Below are 22,586 nucleotides of genomic sequence, written 5' to 3' on the forward strand. Positions count from 1 at the left end.
ATCATTATATTGATGATATAAGTTGGAATGTTCGCCTGTTCCTGGAAGGTGAGTGAGTTGATTGTAATAAACTTCTCTTTTAGAACGTAGTCTTCAGTCTTGACTCCCTTGATAAACAGCAAAACTCCTTGCTGACTCTGCATTATTATCTAACACTATACTTTGTGGGATTCTAATCTCTTTGATAAAGTATAACTGAAGAAATAAAATCAAGTTGACCTCAACTCCCCTTGAAACACAGGGAAAAACAGTCAGAAGCTTAACTGAAAAGAGTAAAGTCGGAGGGGAGAAATTTGTCAGGTTGCTCAGAGGATATTGCAAACAGTGAAGAATTCTACAGGAAAAAGTGCCATTTAAAAAGTAGTCTTCTTTTTAATCAGCATTTAATGTGTGTTTTTATTTATAGAATTTCTTGATGTGAATGAATATCCAGAGCATATTAAACAATTGGTACAGAAAGAAAAAGAGTTAGAAGAGCAAGAGAAGAAGCAACGTGAAATTGAGCGCAATACTTGCAAGGTTAGAATTCCAGGTTGCTTAACATTGACTCTACACTTTTATTAAAAACAGTTTAAATATATTGGAAATGATTACTACAATACCATGAGTCTTATATAGTGTGTGAAGTATTTACATAGGTAGCTCAATAAAAACTAAGGCGCTACATATCTGAATGCCCTACAAAGAGGAGGGCAGGGCTATCATCTGTAGTCAGCTAGATCCCCGAATTTTAAACTACTAAGTAAACAAAAGTGCTATATTTTAGTAGTCTCTGACACTCTAAATCTTTATACATACCGTTGTGGACCCTAGAAGTTTCCTTCAGAAATGCGATTCCTTGTCTGGTTTTTAAATTTAATTTTCTGGTTGGAGATATATAACAAGCAAAAAATGTGGCAGCTGTGATCATGCAGCTCTTAGGGTAAATTTCAGTCAGTCCACTTTAGGAGCAGATGGTGGTTTTCAGTGACAGCACTGTACAGCCTTAAAAATTACATTGTTAACACAAAACTATACTTTCACATCCCTTGTTGGTAGAATTTGAAAGAGGATGCATTTTAATATAAAATTTATTTCTTTATACTGAACATTGACCAAATAGTAGACAATCTCTATAGTTCTGGATCTGGCACTTTGTGACTTGTAATTTTAAACCTTTTGTTCAGCAAATACTGCTATTCAGTTTCTGTTCCACCTTCACCCCAGTGTTGCCTTTTAAAGTGTTTTCAGCTGGTTGAAATAAGGTTAAAGCTGCAGTACTGCTCCAGCTGTGTTTTGTTTGGTTAATTCAAGATGTGGCTGTCCATTCAAACATAGTTTTACAGTAAAAGACATTACAGTATGCTCCATTTATCTGAATGGCTAGGAAGGCACCCAAAACTTTCAGATATCCAGCCATTCGGATAAAAGAAAGTTCTATTTTTAGCAGCAGTTTCAGTGCATGTAGCCCTATGTTAGTGAATCACCTGCTAACACTTTCTCAGTTAGCCTCTTAGCACTTGTTAGAACTAATCAATGGCTTTGTCATGTTAATGCTTAACACTTGGTACTTTGTTAAAGAATGAAAAACAATTTTACTGAAAATAAATTCTAACTCTTTAATAAAGTACAGAATATAAAGCATTAAAAGAGCAAATCTGTTGATTAGCATTAATAGGTTCTAAATGGCTCACTGACAACTTACTAGCGGGCGATTATTATAGGGCTAATTGGGGTCACACTGTGGAATCAGATTTTCTGGTAATAGGATTTTGAATAAATGGCAGTGTACTGTATTTGCAAATGCATTTGTGACAGATTAAGGTTATTCATTCTATTGATGTTTTTACAGATAAAATTGTTCTGTATGCATCCTGTGAAACAAATAATGATGGAGAATAAATTAGAAGTTCATAAGGACAAGACACTGAAGGAAGCTGTAAAAATAGCTTACAAGGTACGGCATCAGGAATGGCAATATCGCAAAACTGGCTAATGTAGTTTGACTGCATAATATTTGTCCATAGTGTATTTTTATATTTTCATTTTGCCATCTTTGACTGCTCTCTCTTATATAGAAAAACAGCACAAGGCATTCTATTTTGATACTACTGACAAAGTTATTCCACTGATAGCTGAGGTTTTTGTATAATTGGTGTGGCACCAACCTTTCCTTTAAAAAACCAGTTTAGCTTCACAGACCCATATTCTGAAACCTCAATGCCATCTTCGTGGTTGGTTTATCACAAGTGAATTTTTTTTTCTTCTACCAGTAATTTAACTCTAATCTCCATATTTTGAGGAAGTATGACAATTTATAGTAGGATTGCAGTAATAGTGTGAAAATAAATATAGGCAAAAGATAATTGTCATGAAGGTTTCTGAACACTTGATCCAGTGACATTTATTCCTAATTCTAGAGGACCAATGGGTGACTCTATTTTCAGATAGACTAAAAGAAGCATGAGTTATAGATGCTCATATTTCTAAAGACATCTAATCGTAAAGGACATCCAGGCCAGGGACAGATTAAGACAGTCCAGGACCCTGGGCATACCACAACTCCTGTGTACTGTAATGATGGCAGGGGAACCTGGGTGCATCCACAATGGGCTTCCATTTCCTGCCTGCCTGCCACGCTCATCTCCCAACTCCTCTCCCCACCCTCACAAAAAAGTAGTGGTAGCATGGGGCCCTTCAGTGCTAATTTCAGCACCTGGGATGTATCTGCTTGGGTGGATGGGTTGGACTTGCTGCATTCTTTCGTTCCTGCCTCACTCCATGTTCTCTGCCAGAGTGGTGTTAGCATGGCCCCTCCAGAGCAGGGGGTCTTGGGGTGAAAACCTCATTTGAGATGCTTGGGCAATTCATCCCTCTTAGAGCTATTGTTTCAGGCTATGTGCAGATGCTGCGGCATCAGTTACTTTTACATCATATTTTCAAGCTTTTCTTTGCAATCATGGAGTAGGAGCTTAGTTTTTTAAATGGAAAGTTCACATTGTGATGTGATCACATGACTCTGTTAATTGGGGCTTACAGTACTTACGCTATGGCCCTGAAGTCACCACTTTTAGTCAATATGCAACCTTATCTGCTGTCCAGACATTTTCCTTGGATTGTGTCTTCAGGTGCTCAGGGTCCCTGTTTCCACAATCACATCTATTAACTACTCTTGGTTTCACTTGTATTCTTCTCTTCTCCCTAGTCATATTTGCTTTGAGAAGGACAAATTTGTCTTCTGCCCCTCTGTCTAATTTAAAAAACAAACAACAAACATTCTTCTGTTGGCCTCCTGATAAAAGAAGTAGCATAAAGTTCTGAACACAGCAGCTCTTTCACTTTTATTAGTGATTGTTTGGCATGCAAAGCCATAATCCAAGTGACATTACCAGTTAAATACTGTGTGTGCCAAGAGATGTGTGGGAGATAGCCAAGATCCTACTACCATTATCCTAGGTCAGGTTTCATGTGAGAACGTAATGCAGCCAAGAAGAACCATGCCTGGATTCTCAAAGGGCTATTGTTGGAAGAGGGAGAAATGCATTATGTTAAAGAAAAAATATATATACCTTATTGTGAAATAGTATTTAATTTCACTTCTGCATTTACATTCTAGATAATGGATATAGAAGAAGCAGTTCCTCTGGACTGCTGTCGTCTTGTTAAATATGACGAGTTCCATGATTACTTGGAGCGATCATTTGAAGAGGAGGAGGAGGATATACCAATGGGACTCTTACTTGGAGGAGTCAAATCAACATACATGTTTGACTTACTTTTGGAAACAAAAACACCTGACCAGGTTTTCCAGTGTTATAAACCTGGAGGTAAGAAATATAGTTCCATAAATCCAAAATCGGCTTAAAGTTTATAATATATGGTGTGATGATAAATACAAACTCTGCAATGTGAAACAAAAATGCTTGAGTGTGAATGAATGAGATTTTTTTCTTGAATTAGATTCTAGTAAAATCTGCAGCATTCAAAAATGTTAACTAGTCTAATTGTTACATTTTTATGTAGCAGATGCTGACAGTGTTCTAATTAAAGCAGTGCTAGAAAGCATTACTATAATTAGATGATACATTGAATAACATTTTTATCTAGTTGGCATTAGATTAGTTGCTTATCTTACTGCCTGAAAGTAGAATGCTGTGATCGTGACTGCTAGTGGAGTGAGTTAAAACTCATGTATATTTAATGATAGTCTTTAAATGGTATACTGTAAACATCACATTTCTTCTGTTTTTTTTTTAACGGAATCATTCTCGTACTATATTTTCTCTTTGCTACAGAGGTTATGGTGAAGGTTCATGTAGTAGACCTCAAGACTGAATCTGTTGCTCCTTCTATCAGTGTGCGAGCTTATTTGAATCAGACAGTTACAGAATTCAAGCAACTCATTTCAAAGGTAATTTATAGTTTTTAATTCAATCTAAATATGAAAACCTAGTATGATTTAAATACCATGGGTGAGAACCTCATGCTGCTCCCAGGCCTTCAGACTACAGTAACGCCTAACTTAAATTCATCCTGGTTAACGTTGTTTCGTTGTTACGTTGCTGATCAGTCAGAGAACATTCTTGTTTAAAGTTGTGCAGTGCTCCCTTATAACGTTGTTTGGCAGCTGCCCTACTTCGTTCACTGCTTGCAGAAAGAGCAGCCCATTGGAGCTAGCTGGTGGGGGCTTGGAACCAGGATGGACCGGCAGCCCCTCATCAGCTCCCCAGTCCCCTAAGTTTCCTGTGCGGCAGCCGCACAGCAGGCTATCAGTTGCCAGCAGTTCAGCTGTCCCTCCCCCCACTGCCATGTGCTTCTCCTGCCCTCTGCCTTAGAGCTGCCCCTGGGAGCTTTCTGCTTGCTGGGTGGAGGCGGGGAAGGGGAGACTTAATATCAGGCTGTTCCCCTGCTCCTGCCCCCCTTACCCCATCTCCATGGTGGGGTGGGGAAAGGTGGGACACAACAGGGCTCAGGACAGAGGGAGCTTGCTGGCAGCAGCTTCTGTTTCAACTTGCTGATCTACTTAAAAAGGCAATGTACTTAAAGTGGGGTCAGTGTACTTAATTAAAGAGGCAATGCACATCTCTCTCGCACAGGGTGTGTGTCTCTGAGTGCCATGCTGTCTCTGTCTCCATTTGTGCTGCCTTGTAGAGTGTTAGGCTACCTTAATAGCAATATGTTAACCCTTGAGGGCTCAGCCAAGTACTAGTTCATCATTTAGCAGTAAGGCATTCCCTGGGAAATATCCCACCCTCTGACTTCACCACCTCAACCAAGCTTCACAATCATCATTGCTTTGTACAGTATTAAATTGTTTAAAACTTATACAGTGTGTGTGTGTTTGTTTATATAGTCTTTTGTCTGGTGAAAAAAATTCCCTTGGAACGTAACCCCCCCTATTTACATTAATTCTTATGGGGAAATTGGATCACTTAACATCGTTTTACTTAAAGTCGCATTTTTCAGGAGCATAACTACAATGTTAAGCGAGGAGTTACTGTACATAGAAGTATCCTGACAGCCCGTATCCAGCCAGGAGAAGATTCCTGACAGACACAGCAGAAGACATGTACAGTTGCATGCAAAGACTCCCTGACAAGCCCCTGGTGTAGGCAGCATGCTAGTGGTGGTGTAACATGTAGCGTTGCAGTCCTCTCCTTCCCTGAGAACAGCCAAGAATCAGGATAGGTCCCTTTGTCCTCAGAGCTGAGAGTTCTATGCTGCCCTTCAGAGGCTCAGCAGGGAATCTCAAGCTCAGTGTTAATATGAATGAATAACAATACCTTTACCCTGATATAACGCTGTCCTCGGGAGCCAAAAAGTCTTACTGCGTTATAGGTGAAACTGCATTATATCGAACTTGCTTTGATCCACCAAAGTGCGCAGCCCACTCCTCTCCCTTTCCCGGAGCGCTGCTTTACCATGTTATATCTGAATTCGTGTTATATCGGGATAGAGGTATATATATGGCTCAAATTCCAGGGTCATACTGAAATCTGAATTTCAGCTTCTAAATAGATTAGGTAGAATTTGTTATATTGTGAGATCACTGTGTTTTACTGCTCTTGCAGGATACCACTTTTGACAGCTTTTATGGCATAGGATGCTTTCATTTGGGGGCTGATTTGCCATGGTTGCAGTGGTATAAGACTACAGTAACTCCATTGTCATTGTTAGAATTACAGTAGAAAAAAACTGGTCTTAGTCAGTTCTTATGTAACTTCCCATATATCTTTTCCTAATATGAAATATCACTGGAAAAATGAAGGAAAAAATCTCCCGCAAAATTTTGAAGATGTTTCTATTTCAAAGGGTTTGAGACAGATCCTGTTTTTGTTTGCTTTCAGAAAATTTTCATTCAATTTATTTTATCAAAACGCTTATAGAAGATGGCTGACCGATGGGCAATATTTGATGCTTCAGAAGATTTACTTTCTTACCTTCTCAGATTGGCTTCTTCACACTATCTTCTTAACTTGCATAACTACAAATATTTAGCCATTTGAAGATGTAACCAGCTGCCTTAAAAACATTTGTTTGTTACTCTGACCTCATGCAGAAGTGAATTTCAAAATTTGACTGCATATCAGTTAAAGCAGTATTTTATTTTTGTTCTGAATTTATTGCCTTCTAATTTCATTAAGTTGCCCTTGTTCTCATCCTGTACAATAAGGTGAAAACAATGAAACTGGTTTTCACTGTTCCCTTCAAACTTTTTAAACAGTTTAATCAGGCTGATTTAATCTCTTTATTTTATGTATTCTAATAATAACCAAACTTTCTCCTCCCATGTGGTAGCTTTTAGAAATCAAGTTAAAATATTTATGAAAGGATATGCTGTTTTTCATAAATTGCATTATGGTGTTGTAGGCTGTACGTCTGCCTGCTGAAACGATGCGGGTAGTACTGGAACGTTGCTACAATGACTTGCGTCTTCTCAATGTGGGCAACAAAACGCTGAAAGCTGAAGGCTTTTTTAGAAGTAATAAGGTAAGATCTCTCTTTTTTTTTAAATCATTCTTTTCTAATATATTTATAACCATTACTTAGATTTTTCTAACTTTTACAATACTTATGTAGAACAGCTGGATATATCATTTTACTTCATTTTTTTCTTCAATTCAAAATCCCCTCTCAGTTTAAGAGAACCTCACAAATTTTGTACTGTTAAGAGAGCTAGCGTAAGAGTTATCTGAAACCAGATGGCTAAGACAAGGTTGAACTGTTTCCAACATTCTGCAATCTGACTGATCTCTGAAGTTCAACAGCATAAGATCCTAATACTAATGAATGCAGCAGGGGCAGTGTATTGCTCACAGACTGGCATAATATGTATTTCAAGGCCTTGGGCCATTATATCTGCTCCTGGAATGGGAGTTCCTTCAGAACCTAAACAAAAAACCTATTCTTACAATCTGCTAGCTTTGACCAAAGTATTTATAGTAAATATTTCCAGCACTAGCTTCATAGTGCAAGTGAGAACTTAAATAATTTTGTACTTTTGGCATATATAGCTTTGTAGTGGTTTAACTGGTCCCATGGGACATTTCTTCCATTAATTATCTTCTGGCTTTGAGGTTTGGGTTCAAGAGTGGTTTGGTATCAAAACATGTTGCTACATAGGAATATTGTGTCTGGATCCAGCAGGGTTTTGTGAGTGCTTTGTATTGCTCTGTAGCTGATAGACTCCATAATGAGCTTGCATCAAAGCCTTTACATCTGAGGAAACCTCAGTAAAGCATGGCAACCTTTGAGGAAGGGAAAACAGGAATTCACCTTCCACCAAAACAGCCCTTTGAATCCTAAGATGCAAATAGCCTATGGTTATACCCATGCATTTATTTAAGCAATATCATAAATTCAAATAAGAGACTTAGGGTCCCTCTTCCAAAAGGGACTTAACCTTGACTCCATCACAAAAATACAAGTGCATATGTGCTAACACGTATCAACTGTATGTTAGGTGGTGCAACTTACTCTGTATGCATACTACCCTTCTGGTTCTAGGAAAGTGTTCTGTTTTTAAAATTTTGCCTACAGCATTTTAGTAGTGCTGGTAGGAGCCCTGTCCACCTATTTACAACTTACTTGTAATCTGCCTAGTATGATTATTTAATATATGTAAAACTAAATTATTTAGCTCTCAGAATAATTAATAAGCTAGGTATTCTTTATTAAGTCTCCTCTAAAACTGGGATTTAAAAATAGATTAATTTTTATATTGTCATCTTTCCAATGCATTCTGAATACTAGTATATATTGTATGTTGTTAAGTACTATTAAGTAACATAGCTATGTAGTATAATTGTATGATTTTATGTTTAGGTATTCGTTGAAAGTTCGGAGTCGTTGGATCGCCAAATGGCATATACAGACTCCCATTTGTGGAAACTTTTGGATCGTCATGCAAACACAATCAGGCTATATGTTTCATTGCCAGAACAATCTCCTGGGTCTCAATTTAAAAGGACAGTCAATCAAAAAGCAAGTGGAGATTCAGGTAATTTGGATGAAGCCTGTGCAAGAGTGAAAGGACCTCTGGGTAATATGAGATCTGTAGAGGCTATCCTGGAAGAAAGCACTGAAAAACTCAAAAGCTTGTCGCTCCAGCAAGAGCAGGAAGGAGATAATGCAGACAGTAGCAAGAGCACAGAAGCAAGTGACTTTGAAAGCATTGAATCACCTTTGAATGAGGTAGACTCTTTAGCATCAGCAGAAAACAGAGAACTTGAAAACCAAATTCAAATTTCTGATCCAGAAAATTTCCAGTCAGAGGAGCGGTCAGATTCTGATGTGAATAATGACAGAAGCACAAGTTCAGTGGACAGTGATATTCTTAGTTCCAGTCACAGCAGTGACACTTTATGCAACGTGGACAGTGCCCCGATGCCCTTGGCTAATGGACTTGATTCTCATAGCATCACAAGTAGTAGGAGATCTAAAGCAAATGAAGGGAAAAAAGAAACCTGGGACACAGCAGAAGATGATTCTGGAACTGACAGTGAATATGATGAAAGTGGCAAGAGTACAGGAGAAGCACAATACATGTACTTCAAAGCAGAGCCCTATGCTTCAGATGAAGGTTCAGGAGAAGGACAGAAATGTATGTATTTATTCTATTTTATTAAAAATACCTTTTAATCCATCTAGCTTTTAACATGGAGAAATACAGTCTGAAAAAACAAAGTATTAAAATTTAACTGGACCACTGTTTTTTCAAACTGGCCTCTGCAGACCCCTAGGGGTCCCCGGGCCATTCTGATCAACTCCTCCCCCTCACTCCTAGCACCTCCCAGAGTGGGCTCTATCTCCCAGAGGCTACTGAAGCCAAACAGGGAGATTTTAGGGGCTAAAAGTCTTGGAGCGCAGCAGGGGTGAGGCAGGCTCCCTGCCTGCCCTGGCTCTGTGCTGCTCCCAGAACTCCCATGCCCAAACTCCCTGCCAGAGCCTGCACCCCACACACCCTCCTGCACCCCAACCCCAGTCTGGTGAAAGTGAGTGAGAGTGGGGAAGAGCAAGCTGGGGGCAGGAAGGAGTGAGCGGGGGGCAGGAAGAGGTGCAGTGGGGTAGGGCCTTGGGGGAAGGGGTAGAGGGAGTGGGGTCTGGGGCTGAGTGGGGACTTGAGGATGCCCAAAAAATTTTAAATCAGAAATAGGGGTCCTTGAGTTGCTTAAATTTTTGAGAACTGCTTTGAACTAGACCATTGAAGCACGCAGTTTTAATGCATTTTTTCAGAATGCTTAGCAATATGTCAACAATATATTTTCATGTTCACTTGCTAAGCCATGTTATAACACTTTGTAAGAAAAGTGTGAAGTTTCCCAGTGAACAATAGAATGGCAGTCATAATTCTTGTTCTTGGAAATAGCACCTTGTATATATTTATGGGGAAAAAATGGCTAGAGGGTAAGTGCAGTATAGCTTTTCTGACACTGACTTCGTACAATGTCATACAATGTTTGCTTGTAGCTCAAAGAGCAAATAGTAGTGATAACTTCCCTAACAATTATGATACCATTTTTGTTTTTAGATATCATTTTTATTGTAAAGAAAAACTTGAATTCCTGTGGAACAAAATACATTTTGTTTCCGCAGCTATAGAGTATGTGGAGCTTCACTAACCTAAATGTATTAGGTTAAGTACAGAGGAATATCTGGTCCCAGATAAAATGATACACCAAATTTGAAGAGAGTCTAACACAAATGAGTCATATTGCTGTTGATCTTTTACATATATTTTATACATTTATTTTAAACATACAGTAACTCCTCGCTTAACATTGTAGTTATGTTACTGAAAAATGCTACTTTAAGTGAAATGATTTTATGCAAATCCAATTTCCCCATAAGAATTAATGTAAATAGGGGGGATTAGGATCCAGGGAATTTTTTTTGCCAGACAAAAGACATTATATGCACAGTATTTATTTTAAACAAACAATTTAACACACAGCAATGATGATTGTGAGGCTTATACCTATCTCATAGAACTGGAAGGGACCCTGAAAAGTCATCGAGTCCAGCCCCCTGCCTTCACTAGCAGGACCAAGTACTGATTTTGTCCCAGATCCCTAAGTGGCCCCCTCAAGGATTGAACTCACAACCTAGGTTTAGTAGGCCAGTGCTTAAACTACTAAGCTATTTTGTTTGATTCTCCACTGAGCTATTTTGTTTGATTCTTGAGGTGGTGGAGTCAGAGGATGGGATCTTTCCTAGGGAATGCCTTGCTGCTAAATGATGTGCTAACACTCGACTGAGCCCTCAAGGGTTAACATGTTGTTAATGTGGCCTCGCATTCTACAAGGCAGCACAACTGGAGGGAGGGGAGACAGCATGGCAGAGACAGACAGACACTACCTGTGTGTGAGAGAGAGATGCGCATTGCCCCTTTAAGTACGCTGACCCAACACTAAGTGCAGTGCCTTTTTAAGTAGATCAGCAAGTTGAGATAGCAGCTGTTTTCAGGAAGCTCCCTCTGTTCTGAGCCCTGTTGTGTACCCCTCCTCCCCCATGGAGATGGGGTACAGGAGTGGGGGGAGGAGGACACCTTGACATAAGCACCGCTCTTCTCCCCCCCACCCCCTTCTGCACAGTATGCAGGAGGCTCCCGGGAATAGCTCCAAGGCGAGAGGGCAGAAGCAGCACATGGAAGTGGGGGGAGAGACACCTGAACTGCCTGGCCATTGACAGCCTGCTGGGCAACTGCCGCAGAGGAGCCTTAGGGAAACTGATACGGGGGCTGACAGCCCACCCTGGTTCCAGGCCCCCACCAGCTAGCTTCAACGGGCTGCTCTTTCTGCAAGCAGTGGGCAAAACAGGCAGCTACCAAACAACATTATAAGGGAGCATTGCGAAACTTTAAATGAGCATGTTCTCTAATTGATCAGCAATGTAACAATGAAACAACTTTAACTGGGACGATGTTAAGTGAGGAGTTACTGTACATACAGGAAAGAAAAACAAAGCCATATTAGATTTTGTAGGTGGTATGTAATGAAGAAACTGGCACGAAATTAATAGCAGGAATTAGAAAGTGAAGAGAAGTTGAAGAAAAATATATAATATCTAGTGTAAATTTACATTAGCATGCCGTAAGAGATGACCAAGTGAAAATGTGGGTGGTAAATGGACTTTTTTTTCGTGAACTGAAGGATTTTTATGAAATCAGGTATCTTGAAGTAGTAAGAGTAGAGTAAATAAACGTCCTTGTAACCTGTAGCTATTGCTTTGATACACAACATTTACTGAACATTTGTTGTTATAAAACCGCAATTAGGGAAGTTGAATCATAGGTACTGCAGAAATATGAACAAAAAATGTAAAATCTCCCTTTAAAACTTGAAAAGACTCTTTCATACTAATCTGGGTTTGAACCACTGCAAATACTGATCAATTTTACAGGAATAATTAAACAAAAGCATTAGTTTTTTAGGTTATTTTTTATGCTTGCTTGTTGCATTGTATTAATTGGTATATTGAGGAAAAATATCTGAAATATATCTTTGTACAGCAGCATGAACAATTTTGAAGTATTTTAAGTTTGGAGTTATATTTTATACTTAGATTTCTCTTCAGAAAATAACTCAGTTGGAGAGCATCCATAAACTACTTCATGTATCTATGTATTTTCTCCTATTTTAGCAATCATAAGCCCTTTCACTGTACTTTTTGTTACTGTAGATTAAATCTAGAAAAAGTAGTGCATTCCCGCTGTTATATAGTATAGTTTAAAATGCTTATTTCAAATAGTTTAATTCAGTTTGTAACATTATATTAAAAATAAGCTGCATAAATTGCATCATTCTTTATATCCTTTCTCATGAGCAAATGATAAAGGCTAGTTATTGGCAGAGGGACATATCCTCAAATTGTGTAAATTGACATAGCTCCATTGAAGTCCGTGAACTGTGACCATTTATGTAAGCTGAGGATCTGCTCTTGACAGAATTCTTCCTGTCTGGAAATAATGGACAAATCTTACTTGCTTTACTTACATAGTTCCATTGATTTCAGTAGGACAGGTGCTTCACCATGTAGTACACCTCTACCCCGATATAACGCGGTCCTCGGGAACCAAAAAAATGTCACTGCCTTATAGGTGAGACCAGCAGCTGGGCTCAGGTGGCACTTTAAAGGCCTGGGGCTCGCCGGGGCTTTACCGCATTATATCCGAATTCATGTTATATCGAGGTAGAGGTGTATTTGGCGCTATATAAGTATTCTTGGAGTAATACAGCCTAATGTGATTAAACCTAAATAGTGTAGGCTCCAGTTGTGTGTAATTCTTAAATTTAGTCCAAATTGCATACATGAAAAAATAAAATTATTCTAAGCAAGCAGGTTTTCTGGTTGCTTTTCAATATGGACTAGTACAGTAAAGCTTTGAGACTTACTATTGAGTATAAAAATAACTGCATTATGGCATGATAAATATGTTGAATAGTTTAAGTGATACAAGTAATATACTGAGATTGAAGGTACCAAAAGGTTTTGAAAAGCTAGGCAAATAGGAAAATTTCTCTGGAGTGTTGAAGGACCTAAACCATCAGCTTTGATCTTTTTCTTTAAAATTACTTTGAGTTTTTTTTTTTAATGGTTCCAAAGGCAATCTTTCAAACAAGAGCCAGTGTTGTGATGCCTTTCTGTACTTGTAAGCATAATGCTGTAGGGCCTCTGATGTCTCATCACAGCTATTCAAAATGTTGTGGGCAGCAGTTCAAATGAGAATAATCTGAGAAGTTAATCTTCGGATTGGGAAAGCTTTGAGTAGCAACTGACATAGCTGTAGCAGCCAGGGTGAGGAGGGCACAGAAGTAGCAAACGCATCCATCCTCAATAGAGTAGAATTGTGGCAGCCCCCACATACACAGTGAAGTAGCCAAGAGGTTCCTGGGTGGGCTGAAGAGAAGGGGAAGCATGCTCCTTTCTTCCAATGGCAGGGTAATGAGTAAGATTTCAAATTCACATCTGGTAGCCAGAGACTTATATAAAAGCTGGATTTTGTATAGTGTTAGTAATGGGATAGACACACCTAGCCCACAGCGCTAGATCCAGTTCCCTGCTCTGTCAGAGACTTCCCGTTTGACAATGAGTAAGCCAGGTAGGTTCAAATTTTGAAAGCCCCCTAAGCTATTTAGATAGTTTTTAAAATTTTACACTTAAGCTCTCAGTGCCTCAGTTCCCCATCTGTAAAATGGGGTTAATAATACTTCACTATCTCACAGGGGTGTTTGAGCATAAACATATGAAAAATTGTGTGGCACTCTGATTTTATGATAACGGGAGCTATAAAATATCTAATATAGATAAAATGTGAAGAGGGACCTGCTCCATGACTGGCACTCTTAGGTATTACTACCATATAAATAATGGTGAACAAATATGTGGAAACAAGTTTTCACAAATTGAATGGGCAAAATTTGGTGGTCACTTTGTAACACAAGGTTGGGTTTGGGTTTTTGTTTTTGTTCTTTAGGGTTGCTTGTGCATGTTGATAAAAGAATTACACTGTCTTCCTTCAAGCAACACTTGGAGCCCTTTGTTGGAGTTCTCTCTTCTCACTTCAAGGTCTTTCGAGTCTATGCCAGCAATCAAGAGTTTGAGAGTGTTCGGCTGAATGAGACACTTTCATCATTTTCTGATGACAATAAGGTTAATCAAATGAGCTTTGAATAATTAAAAATGTATAGAATAGAACCAGATTTAGTTGGCTGCCTAGAGAACTTTTGCGGACTAATTCTGTGTTGGATGAAATTCACTACCCTACTTCATGGCATCCTTGCTATATTGGTAGTATTAACACAATATTAGAAGAGAACTAACTTTTGACTTTTAATATCAGTTCTGATGATGATTCTTTTCAATTAATAGATAACTATTAGACTTGGAAGAGCACTTAAGAAGGGGGAATACAGAGTCAAAGTGTACCAGCTCTTGATAAATGAGCCAGAAGTAAGTAATTTTATATTTTAAAATCTTCTGAAAGTAGTGTATGAAGACACTGTGAAATGTGCATTAGTCTTAATTTTTTGGGGAAAGAAAAAACACAAAAACCCTTAAGGGTAAAATCCCCACTAAATTTTCACTTTTCACTCCATGCATTCTCTTTCCCGAAAGCCTCCCTAACTTGACAGTTTACGTTGAAAGAACTCTCTAATAGGCTTCATGTTTTCCAATAACGTAGTGTTAGAATATTTACTGCCATCAGATACTGCAAAGCAACACTTCTTCAGAAAGATTCACTAATTGAATATGCTGATATAGCTGTTCGCACAAGACTAGTCTGTAGTAGTGCTGGAAACAAAGGTGACTGTCTTGTAATACAATTGATTAACATAAGTATCCATTTGAGACTTAAAGTACAATTAAGTGACTGTAAAAATAACTTTGTAGAGTCCATGTTTTGTCTCAATTTCCACATAAAAATTGCTTTGTTTACAAGTGCACCCGAGTTGTCCTTTATTTACACCTGTAATAAATACACTGCAGTTTCGTCAGTTACTAATATGATGTGTAAGCAGAAAAGAACAGTTGATTGAATAATGCATGAAATGAAATCGATCACTAACTTAAGATCAGACAATGTTTTGATTAAAAATCATTTTCCAAGTATGAACAGCTTTCTTCAATAGAGGAAGTTCTGTACTATGGAGCCAGTAAATAGCACATTAAAACTAAAGAAGGATGGCACCAGTGTGGTGACAGGACTTATTTAATTGAAAAATAGCTTTCCAAATAATTTTAATGCCCATATATCTATTCTATTAGGAAAAAAGGCAAATCTCCCACCATCATATGTGGAAACGTGGTTGGTCCTGCTTTGAGCAGGGGATTGGACTAGATGACCTCCTGAGATCCCTTCCAACCCTGACATTCTATGATATGTTTTACAATGTTTCTGAAGTTTTAATAATGTACACAATATTTAATTCTTAACTACTATGCCTTTATTTCAGTGAAGTTTTTGGTTTGTGAATGAACTGGAAATAAACAGCAATGAGTTACTAATGCACTAATGAGCACAGCCTGTTGTGAATCAGTTTAGTTGAGTATCTTGCTCACACAAAGTTATCAACTGTCATTTTCTTGGGTGATGGAGACTGAGCAAGACAATAGCATGAATGAGAGATACTGTTTTATAAATAAACAATACTAGCACTAATGTATATTTGTTGTGTTCACAGCCATGCAAGTTTCTTTTAGATGCTGTTTTTGCTAAAGGAATGACTGTGCGTCAGTCAAAAGAGGAGCTACTTCCTCAACTCAGGGAGCAATGTGGCTTAGATCTGACGATTGACAGGTAAAAAGCATACAGTCAAGATTAAAACTGGTGGATTAAATACAACAAAGAGTGCCCCTGTTTCTGTTCCTCAGAAGCCAAGAGGACCTGCTATAAATATTGGGAGGAAGTTTTGTTTCTCCTTTATGGGAGAAAGTATTAATATAATCAGTCGCAGCTGGTTTTTTAGTGGATTTTTTGGAGATGGTTGAAAGGTGATCAGTTGTTATGTTGTCTGAGCCAAACTGTGAATATAAAAGATTAATTTGTGATAAATTTCTAGCCTTCGTTCCATCTGGAAAGATTGAGGGAGTGCTGCTTAAATGGAAATGCCTTTTTTCTTTTAAATGGCTTACCACTGCAATCTATAAGTTCAGATCTGTTTACACTTCTATCCTGTCGTGGTATTTATTGTTGGGAATATTAAAGGTAACAGTACCTCTCTAAAAGCTGAAAAGGGAAGAAAAGAAACATTTCACAATAAAAAAGACTCGTCTCTGAGAGATACAGTCCAAACATTTCTGTGTAGCAGTAGAACAAATGCTGCTCTGTGGCATTGCTCTGACATGTTGCCTCTTCTGATTTTCCATACACTTTAAATTCTTGCCTCAGGGCTGGAGAAGATCTGCAAAATGGAGCCACATGAGTCAGACACCCACCCTCTAAGTGTGTGTCCTCTTTTTTTTTAAAGAAGAAAAAATGTTTTTAGTGGGGGAGAAGCTGAGAGTAGAGCTTGGGGGAGAATAACACCACTAATTTATTTCCCATTCCTGCTTAAGAAGCCATTCTTCCCTCCCACTGTCCCTTTCCTTCTGTACTCCATGGATTGGCCAGATACAGTCGTAGTCCCATATTCTCTTGAGCATGTGTACTCCCACTAATAAGTACAATCCTTTCTAGAGCTTGCCAGTATATGGCAGCTTTGCAATGTCTCCTTGTCAGCACTAGGTTTCAAAAGCCATAATTGAAACCTCTCTGAATAACCCACCTACAAATGAGAGAGATTAATATTTCAGTATTGTCAGAAAATAGAAATATGATGATTCATCTCAGAATTCTTTGGTATGCCTGGTTTAATTTAGGCTCACGTATTCTCACATACAAGAGTCATGCATAAAGACCTAAATAACATACAAAGCGTACTCCTGTATTTTGTATCTACATGAGATTTCACAGTGTATTTAATTATAAACTTAATAAACTTTCCGCTATTTCCCCTTTTTAAGAATTTTGCAATTCATAGTAGATCACCAGTTATACAATATTTAAACTGCTTTTAGAATATGCGGTAGATACACGGTAGTTCTGCTGAGTGCTTCACATGTCTGATAGCTGGAGGGCATACATCAAGCAGCTTATTTTTAGCCACAAAATAAACAGTTTTCCCTAAGAGCAGCTTGCTGGCTAAAAGTAGAATTATGTTCTACATAGATCATTGGTCTCCAAGCCAGCAATTTCAGTGTCCTCTCGGAAATCTAATAGCTGAAGATTGCCGTATTGGGTATGTTGTAGAGGAAAGTGCTTAAGCTCTTAGCTGAAGGAGATACTGTCTCTAGCAACCAGCTCCAGTGGCCATGAATGACAGCATTTGATATGCTTAAGAGTCCAGATTTCCATGCAGCCACTTGAAGGTGTGATGGTATACTGTTAATTTTATAGGATCTCCAAATTGAAATTTTGAGAAGCAAGAAAAGTTATATTTACCAATAAAGAGAGGTGAAGCTTGGTCATAATTGAAAATCTTGGGCCTCTTGCAGGAGTGAAGATCCTATGTGTGGCTGGAAGCAGAGTAGGGGTGGTTTGTGCAACCTCTGTGTGTTAAAGGTACCATCTGTATTGTTGTCAGGAGATGTGATTGCAGCATAGGCATACCCATGCTATCTTGATCATGAATAGCAATGAAGCCACAGGAGTAGGAATAACATCATAGACTAGCCACACAGGGTCCCTGGATACATACTTGGGCAGTTAGCCTGTGCTGCTATGGCTTCATTTACCTTTTTAGCAAACTAGCTCATTCAAAGCTAGCTTAAGTATGTTGCAGTCCTGCCTCCCAATTGAAGTGTAAACACACTCTTAAGTGTCATGGATTTTGTGATACCTTTCTCCAGGGCTCAAAAAAAAAATTGTCATTGAATCCATTGCCGTTGTAAGTTGGTATCAGTGAACAAAAGCTTACTGTTTTCTTAAACATATTTATAGGTTTCGCCTACGAAAGAAAACCTGGAAGAATCCAGGCACTGTATTTCTGGATTATCATGTCTATGAGGAAGATATTAATATTTCAAGCAACTGGGAGGTCTTCTTAGAAATACTTGACGGTAATAATAATGCATTATGAGAAAAAGTTAGATCCCTAACATTTTGGAGTTAAAATGCACATTTAAATTGTATCAAAATTGGTTTATTGAATTATTTTAGGTTCACTGCATTCTACATTCTGTACTTTCCTGAAGATAATTAAAACTGCACTTCAAGATTCTTTTTCAGTTTAGTTGTAGTGTATTTTCTAGACGTGAGAACTCAAATGTAAGCTTAATGCAGCCTTCTGAATTGCACAAGAAAACTTACCAGCCCAGGCACAGTCTCCTTGCCTGCACATACCATGATGATTAAAACAATTAATTATATTTTAATTGATTATCAAAAAATTATTTGCCCAAGAGACCAAAGGAGTAGAATTTAAGTGTGGGGAAGTAGATGGGGGCATTCAGATTATTTATTCAGACCAGTGGTGCTAGTGTAATCAAAATAGGATAATATAAATTGCAAAAGGGGGTGAGGTAGAGGGGAAGAAATAATAATAATAATAAAGTTAACCTGTTGCAGTGCCTGGCTTTAGTTTTGAAAAATACTAGAGAAGTTTTGTTCATAGTTTCTTTGCAAACTTTGTGTGTGTGTGTGAGAGAGAGACACATGTAGGTGTAATGATTGTAATTATGACTATGTGTATCAGATGCTGAGAATGCAGCAGTGCCTACACTTGAGGTTGCAGAAGTGTTTCCATTCTAAGTGGTAACTCTCAGTTCATCTTGATCATCTTGATTGATTGGTCTCATATAGATTGCTCCAATCACAACATATCTTCCATTCTTCTCTTATCCTGTGGCCTTCCTTCTCTGTGTGTCCATGTCTTTCCACAATAAAATCTTCCCACCTTTTTGGAGGTCAGCCGTTTTCAGTTCCCTTGGGTACCACTTGGCAACAGAAGTAGTTCGTTTCAGTGAGCCTCGCTAATTCCCAGCCCATTGCATTTTACAGTTCCTGCTTTCAACAATGTCCTACGCTCCACTGTATCTGATCATGTCGTTGGGGACTCGGTCACGGACTGAGATCCCCAGAATTCTTCTTTCTGTCACGCTCTCTCTGTGACAGACAGTTGTTGCTCCACTATCTTCATCAGTGCCCATGTTTTGCTGCCGTACAACATTGCTGGCAATACTGTTGCGTTGCAGTGATTGGCGCGTGTTGCCTTGTTGATTTTTCCCTTGGAGAAAATCCTCAATAAAATTGAATGTGCACGCCACCCAGCTTTCTTCCTTTGCATGAGTTCACCTTCCTGATCATGGTGCATGTTAATTTTTTGGCTCAAATAGACATTGTTCAACTTCTTCTATTTGTTCTCCCTTGACTATTATTTGGGCTTTTGGCAAGGCATTGGACTGCATACATTTTGTTTTAGAGCAGTTCTTTTTCAGTCCGACTTGGCTGCTTTTCGTGTCGAGGTCTTGCAGCATTTTCTGTAGTTTGATAGTGTTTTCAGCAATCAACATAATATTGTCTGTGAATCTAAGGTGGTTTAGCTGCTCTCCATTGATGCTGATTCCACCTTTTCCAGTTCATCCGCCTCATTACCATTTTGAGGCAGGCTGTGAAGAGTTTCAGTGAAACCGCATCTCCTTGCTTCACACCTTTTTTGACTGGGATGCGAAGGGGATTGTTGAACAGAGTTATATCCATAGGGCAGTCAGAGTTTGCTTCCTTTAGTAGTTTGATGCAGAGCAGGGCATCAGCACAAACTACAAGAGCTTTCAGCACTACATAGATCTCTACTCTGTCAAATGCTTTTTCATAGTCAACGAAGGCAATGCATAAAGGAAATCTCTATTCCATTGAGCACTCCAATAGCTGATTTAGAGTGAAGATCTAGTCCAATGTGCTGAAATTCCTTTGAATATCTGCCTGCTTTCTTCGGTGCTGCTCATTCAGACTCTGTGAGAGTCAGTTTGTTGTTTTGGTGAATAGCTTGTAGACGTGAGAGCAGTCATATGGGTCAGTAGTTCTTTAGATCTTCACAGTCGTCCTTCTTGTACAGCAAAATGGTGTTAGACTATTTCCAGCTCGATGTATATTCTGCATTTCTAAGTAGTGGCTAAACCTCTGAGCAAGGGTTTTTCAGAGGTCTTGTCCTCCAGGTCTTTATCATTTCAATTGTCAGTCTGTCTTTTCCTGGAGCTTTTCTTTCCTTCATTTGGTAAACTGCATGTCAGACTTCGTTGCCAAGGACCGGGAGTGCGTGCTCGTTGGTCTGTTGATGTGTTCGTAGTGGGATGTTTGTTTGAAGTGCAAACGGTTTGGTGTAGAAATCTTTGCAGACAGCTGCTATTCATGTTCTGTCAATAACTGCTCTTCCATCTTTGTTCTTCAGCGGCGTTATTGTTGATGTGTATAGCATCAGTTTCCAGTTGCATTTCTTTGAGGCTTCTGCAATCTTCAGCTGTCTTTAAGAGCCTTTCATTTTGGTATTTTTCAAAGTCTTCCTTTTAGTTGTTGTCTTATCAGCTTTCAGATTAGCCGAGAAAGAGACCAAAAAGAGCCAGGAGAAGGATCTCGGAGGAAACAATGAACTTGCTAGGGAAGCGGAAGAATATAAAATGAAATGATGGCAACAAACTCCCTCCTCCTGCAAATTTTCAGTTGCTTATATTTTTTCTAATCTTTACAAATTGTAGTCAAAAAAATTAATGTTTGTTTTCAGTTAGGAGCAAATTTTTGATAGTTTGAGCCAAAATTGTTTAAGCATTTTCAGATCCAAGAATTGAGGAGAAAATCCCCACTCTTTAGCCATTATAAAATACTGACTTTTTGAACAGCTCTGTCAATGGTAGAAACCTGAAATTTGATAAGCAGATGGTTGCCATTGTGCCATTTTGGGAGCTGGTAAAAGTTATTTTGTCAGAGTTACAGAGCTTTTAAAAAGTGCCAGTATTCGTTCTTTATACAATCAGTTCTAGGAAGGCGAGTAGACAGTGCTATGTTTTCTCTAAGATACTTTCCATTGCCTTAGAAAGGAGTGTGGACTCCAAAAATATTCTAATTCCTTTCATATGATGTAGAGATTCACACTCAAACTAGTTTCTGTTTACATCAGAACAAGACATTATAATGGATCATAATATTAAGATCATTCCATTCTTTTCTTGTATGCTTTTGGTCAGTGGTGAAATACTTAGTGTTTTTATTTACAGTGTTATAATTTGACTTCAGAATTAGTAACCCTTTGAAATGAAAAGGGAAAGTTCACATCTCTCATTTTAGGATGTCTACAGGGGGTGCTCACAGACATTTTCATCACCTTTTAAAAGTTTTTTTCACAACCATAAGAGGTAGAGGCTTAATTTAAAATTCTGGAGCACAGTATTGCAGCCTTCAAGAAAAGTATCAGTCTGTGAACTGTCCCAAATTGTTAACACTGGTCTACAATTTTTGAGAAGTCGTCTGCTTCAGAGATAAAATGTGATATTTATTATGTATTTTGATGTGCTGAATTCAAATATGACAATTAAAACAACTGATTGGCTACTGTTTCTAAGATATTTAAGTTTTTACATTTTATGTCTATGTATATTGTGTAGCTAGTAGAATTTTAATCATAAATTGTAAACCTAGGTCTTTTCATGTGTTTATGGTTGCTTTACATGATAATATTTCACCTGTCCTGTTTATGGAACACATTAAAAATCAGCAAAAGGGTTATATAAATAAAATTTATTCTGGAACAAAAGGCAAACTATTATGTACATAGTTTAGTCCTATTCAGTGTCTACTCGGCGCTTCTTGGCTTGTCTCTTGTATTCATTAAATGGAGCATCTCTTGTCACTGTCCAGCAATAGTCTGCAAGCATTGATGGGCTCCATTTGCCCTGATAGCCTGCCAGGAGATTCCACTGCTGTAATCTGGAGCCCCACAGCTCTGCCTACTCTTGGGTAGTTCCAAATCCCTGACAAGGTCATTCAGTTCACCTTGTGTTATGAGGTGTGGTTCAGAGGAGGAGGATGGGAGAAAATGTGGGTCCTGTGACATTAATGGTTCAGGACCAGAAGTTTCATCCTCTTCCTCTTCCTCATGTGACTCAAGTGAGAGTGATTCTGGTGCATCAGGAACCGGCAGTCCTTCTCCATGGGGTACTGGGCGTATAGCTGATGGAATGTTTGGATAATGCACAGTCCGCTTTTTCTTCTTTGACACACCTTTCCCAACTGGAGGCACCATGCAGAAGTAACAATTGCTTGTATGATCTGTTGGATCTCTGCAAATCATTGGCACTGCAAAAGGCATAGATTTCCTTTTCCTGTTCAACCACTGGCGAAGATTTGTTGCATAAGTGTTGCTGCATATGTGTGGGGCCCCCCTCTTGTCCTGATCTCCAATTTTGCAGCCAAAATAAAGGTGATAGGCTTTCTTAACCATAGTGGTTATACTGTGCTTTTGGGATGCAAAAGTCACGTCATCACAAACATAGCAGAAGTTATCTGCACTGTTCACACAAGTACGAGGCATCTCTGCTCACTTTGGCTAAACAGAAATGTGTCCCTTTGCAAAATCAAA

The 22,586-nt window shown here is 38.6% G+C and overlaps 1 protein-coding gene across 5 annotated transcripts in view; it reads left to right on the plus strand.

The window, feature by feature from the left end:
- USP47 (ubiquitin specific peptidase 47) overlaps positions 1 to 22,586 on the plus strand; it is a 97,375-nt gene that overhangs the window by 65,260 nt on the left and 9,529 nt on the right. For all 5 annotated transcript variants that reach the window (XM_050955012.1, XM_050955013.1, XM_050955016.1 and 2 more), the window contains 10 exons: positions 407 to 519; positions 1,832 to 1,936; positions 3,596 to 3,806; positions 4,275 to 4,390; positions 6,850 to 6,969; positions 8,305 to 9,082; positions 13,955 to 14,130; positions 14,350 to 14,430; positions 15,663 to 15,778; positions 17,960 to 18,078. In XM_050955012.1, the coding sequence (XP_050810969.1) occupies positions 407 to 519; positions 1,832 to 1,936; positions 3,596 to 3,806; positions 4,275 to 4,390; positions 6,850 to 6,969; positions 8,305 to 9,082; positions 13,955 to 14,130; positions 14,350 to 14,430; positions 15,663 to 15,778; positions 17,960 to 18,078 (1,935 nt within the window). The remainder of the gene's footprint in view (positions 1 to 406; positions 520 to 1,831; positions 1,937 to 3,595; positions 3,807 to 4,274; positions 4,391 to 6,849; positions 6,970 to 8,304; positions 9,083 to 13,954; positions 14,131 to 14,349; positions 14,431 to 15,662; positions 15,779 to 17,959; positions 18,079 to 22,586) is intronic.

Source organism: Gopherus flavomarginatus, chromosome 5 (genome assembly GCF_025201925.1).
Source record: "Gopherus flavomarginatus isolate rGopFla2 chromosome 5, rGopFla2.mat.asm, whole genome shotgun sequence".
Classification (NCBI taxonomy): domain Eukaryota; kingdom Metazoa; phylum Chordata; order Testudines; family Testudinidae; genus Gopherus; species Gopherus flavomarginatus.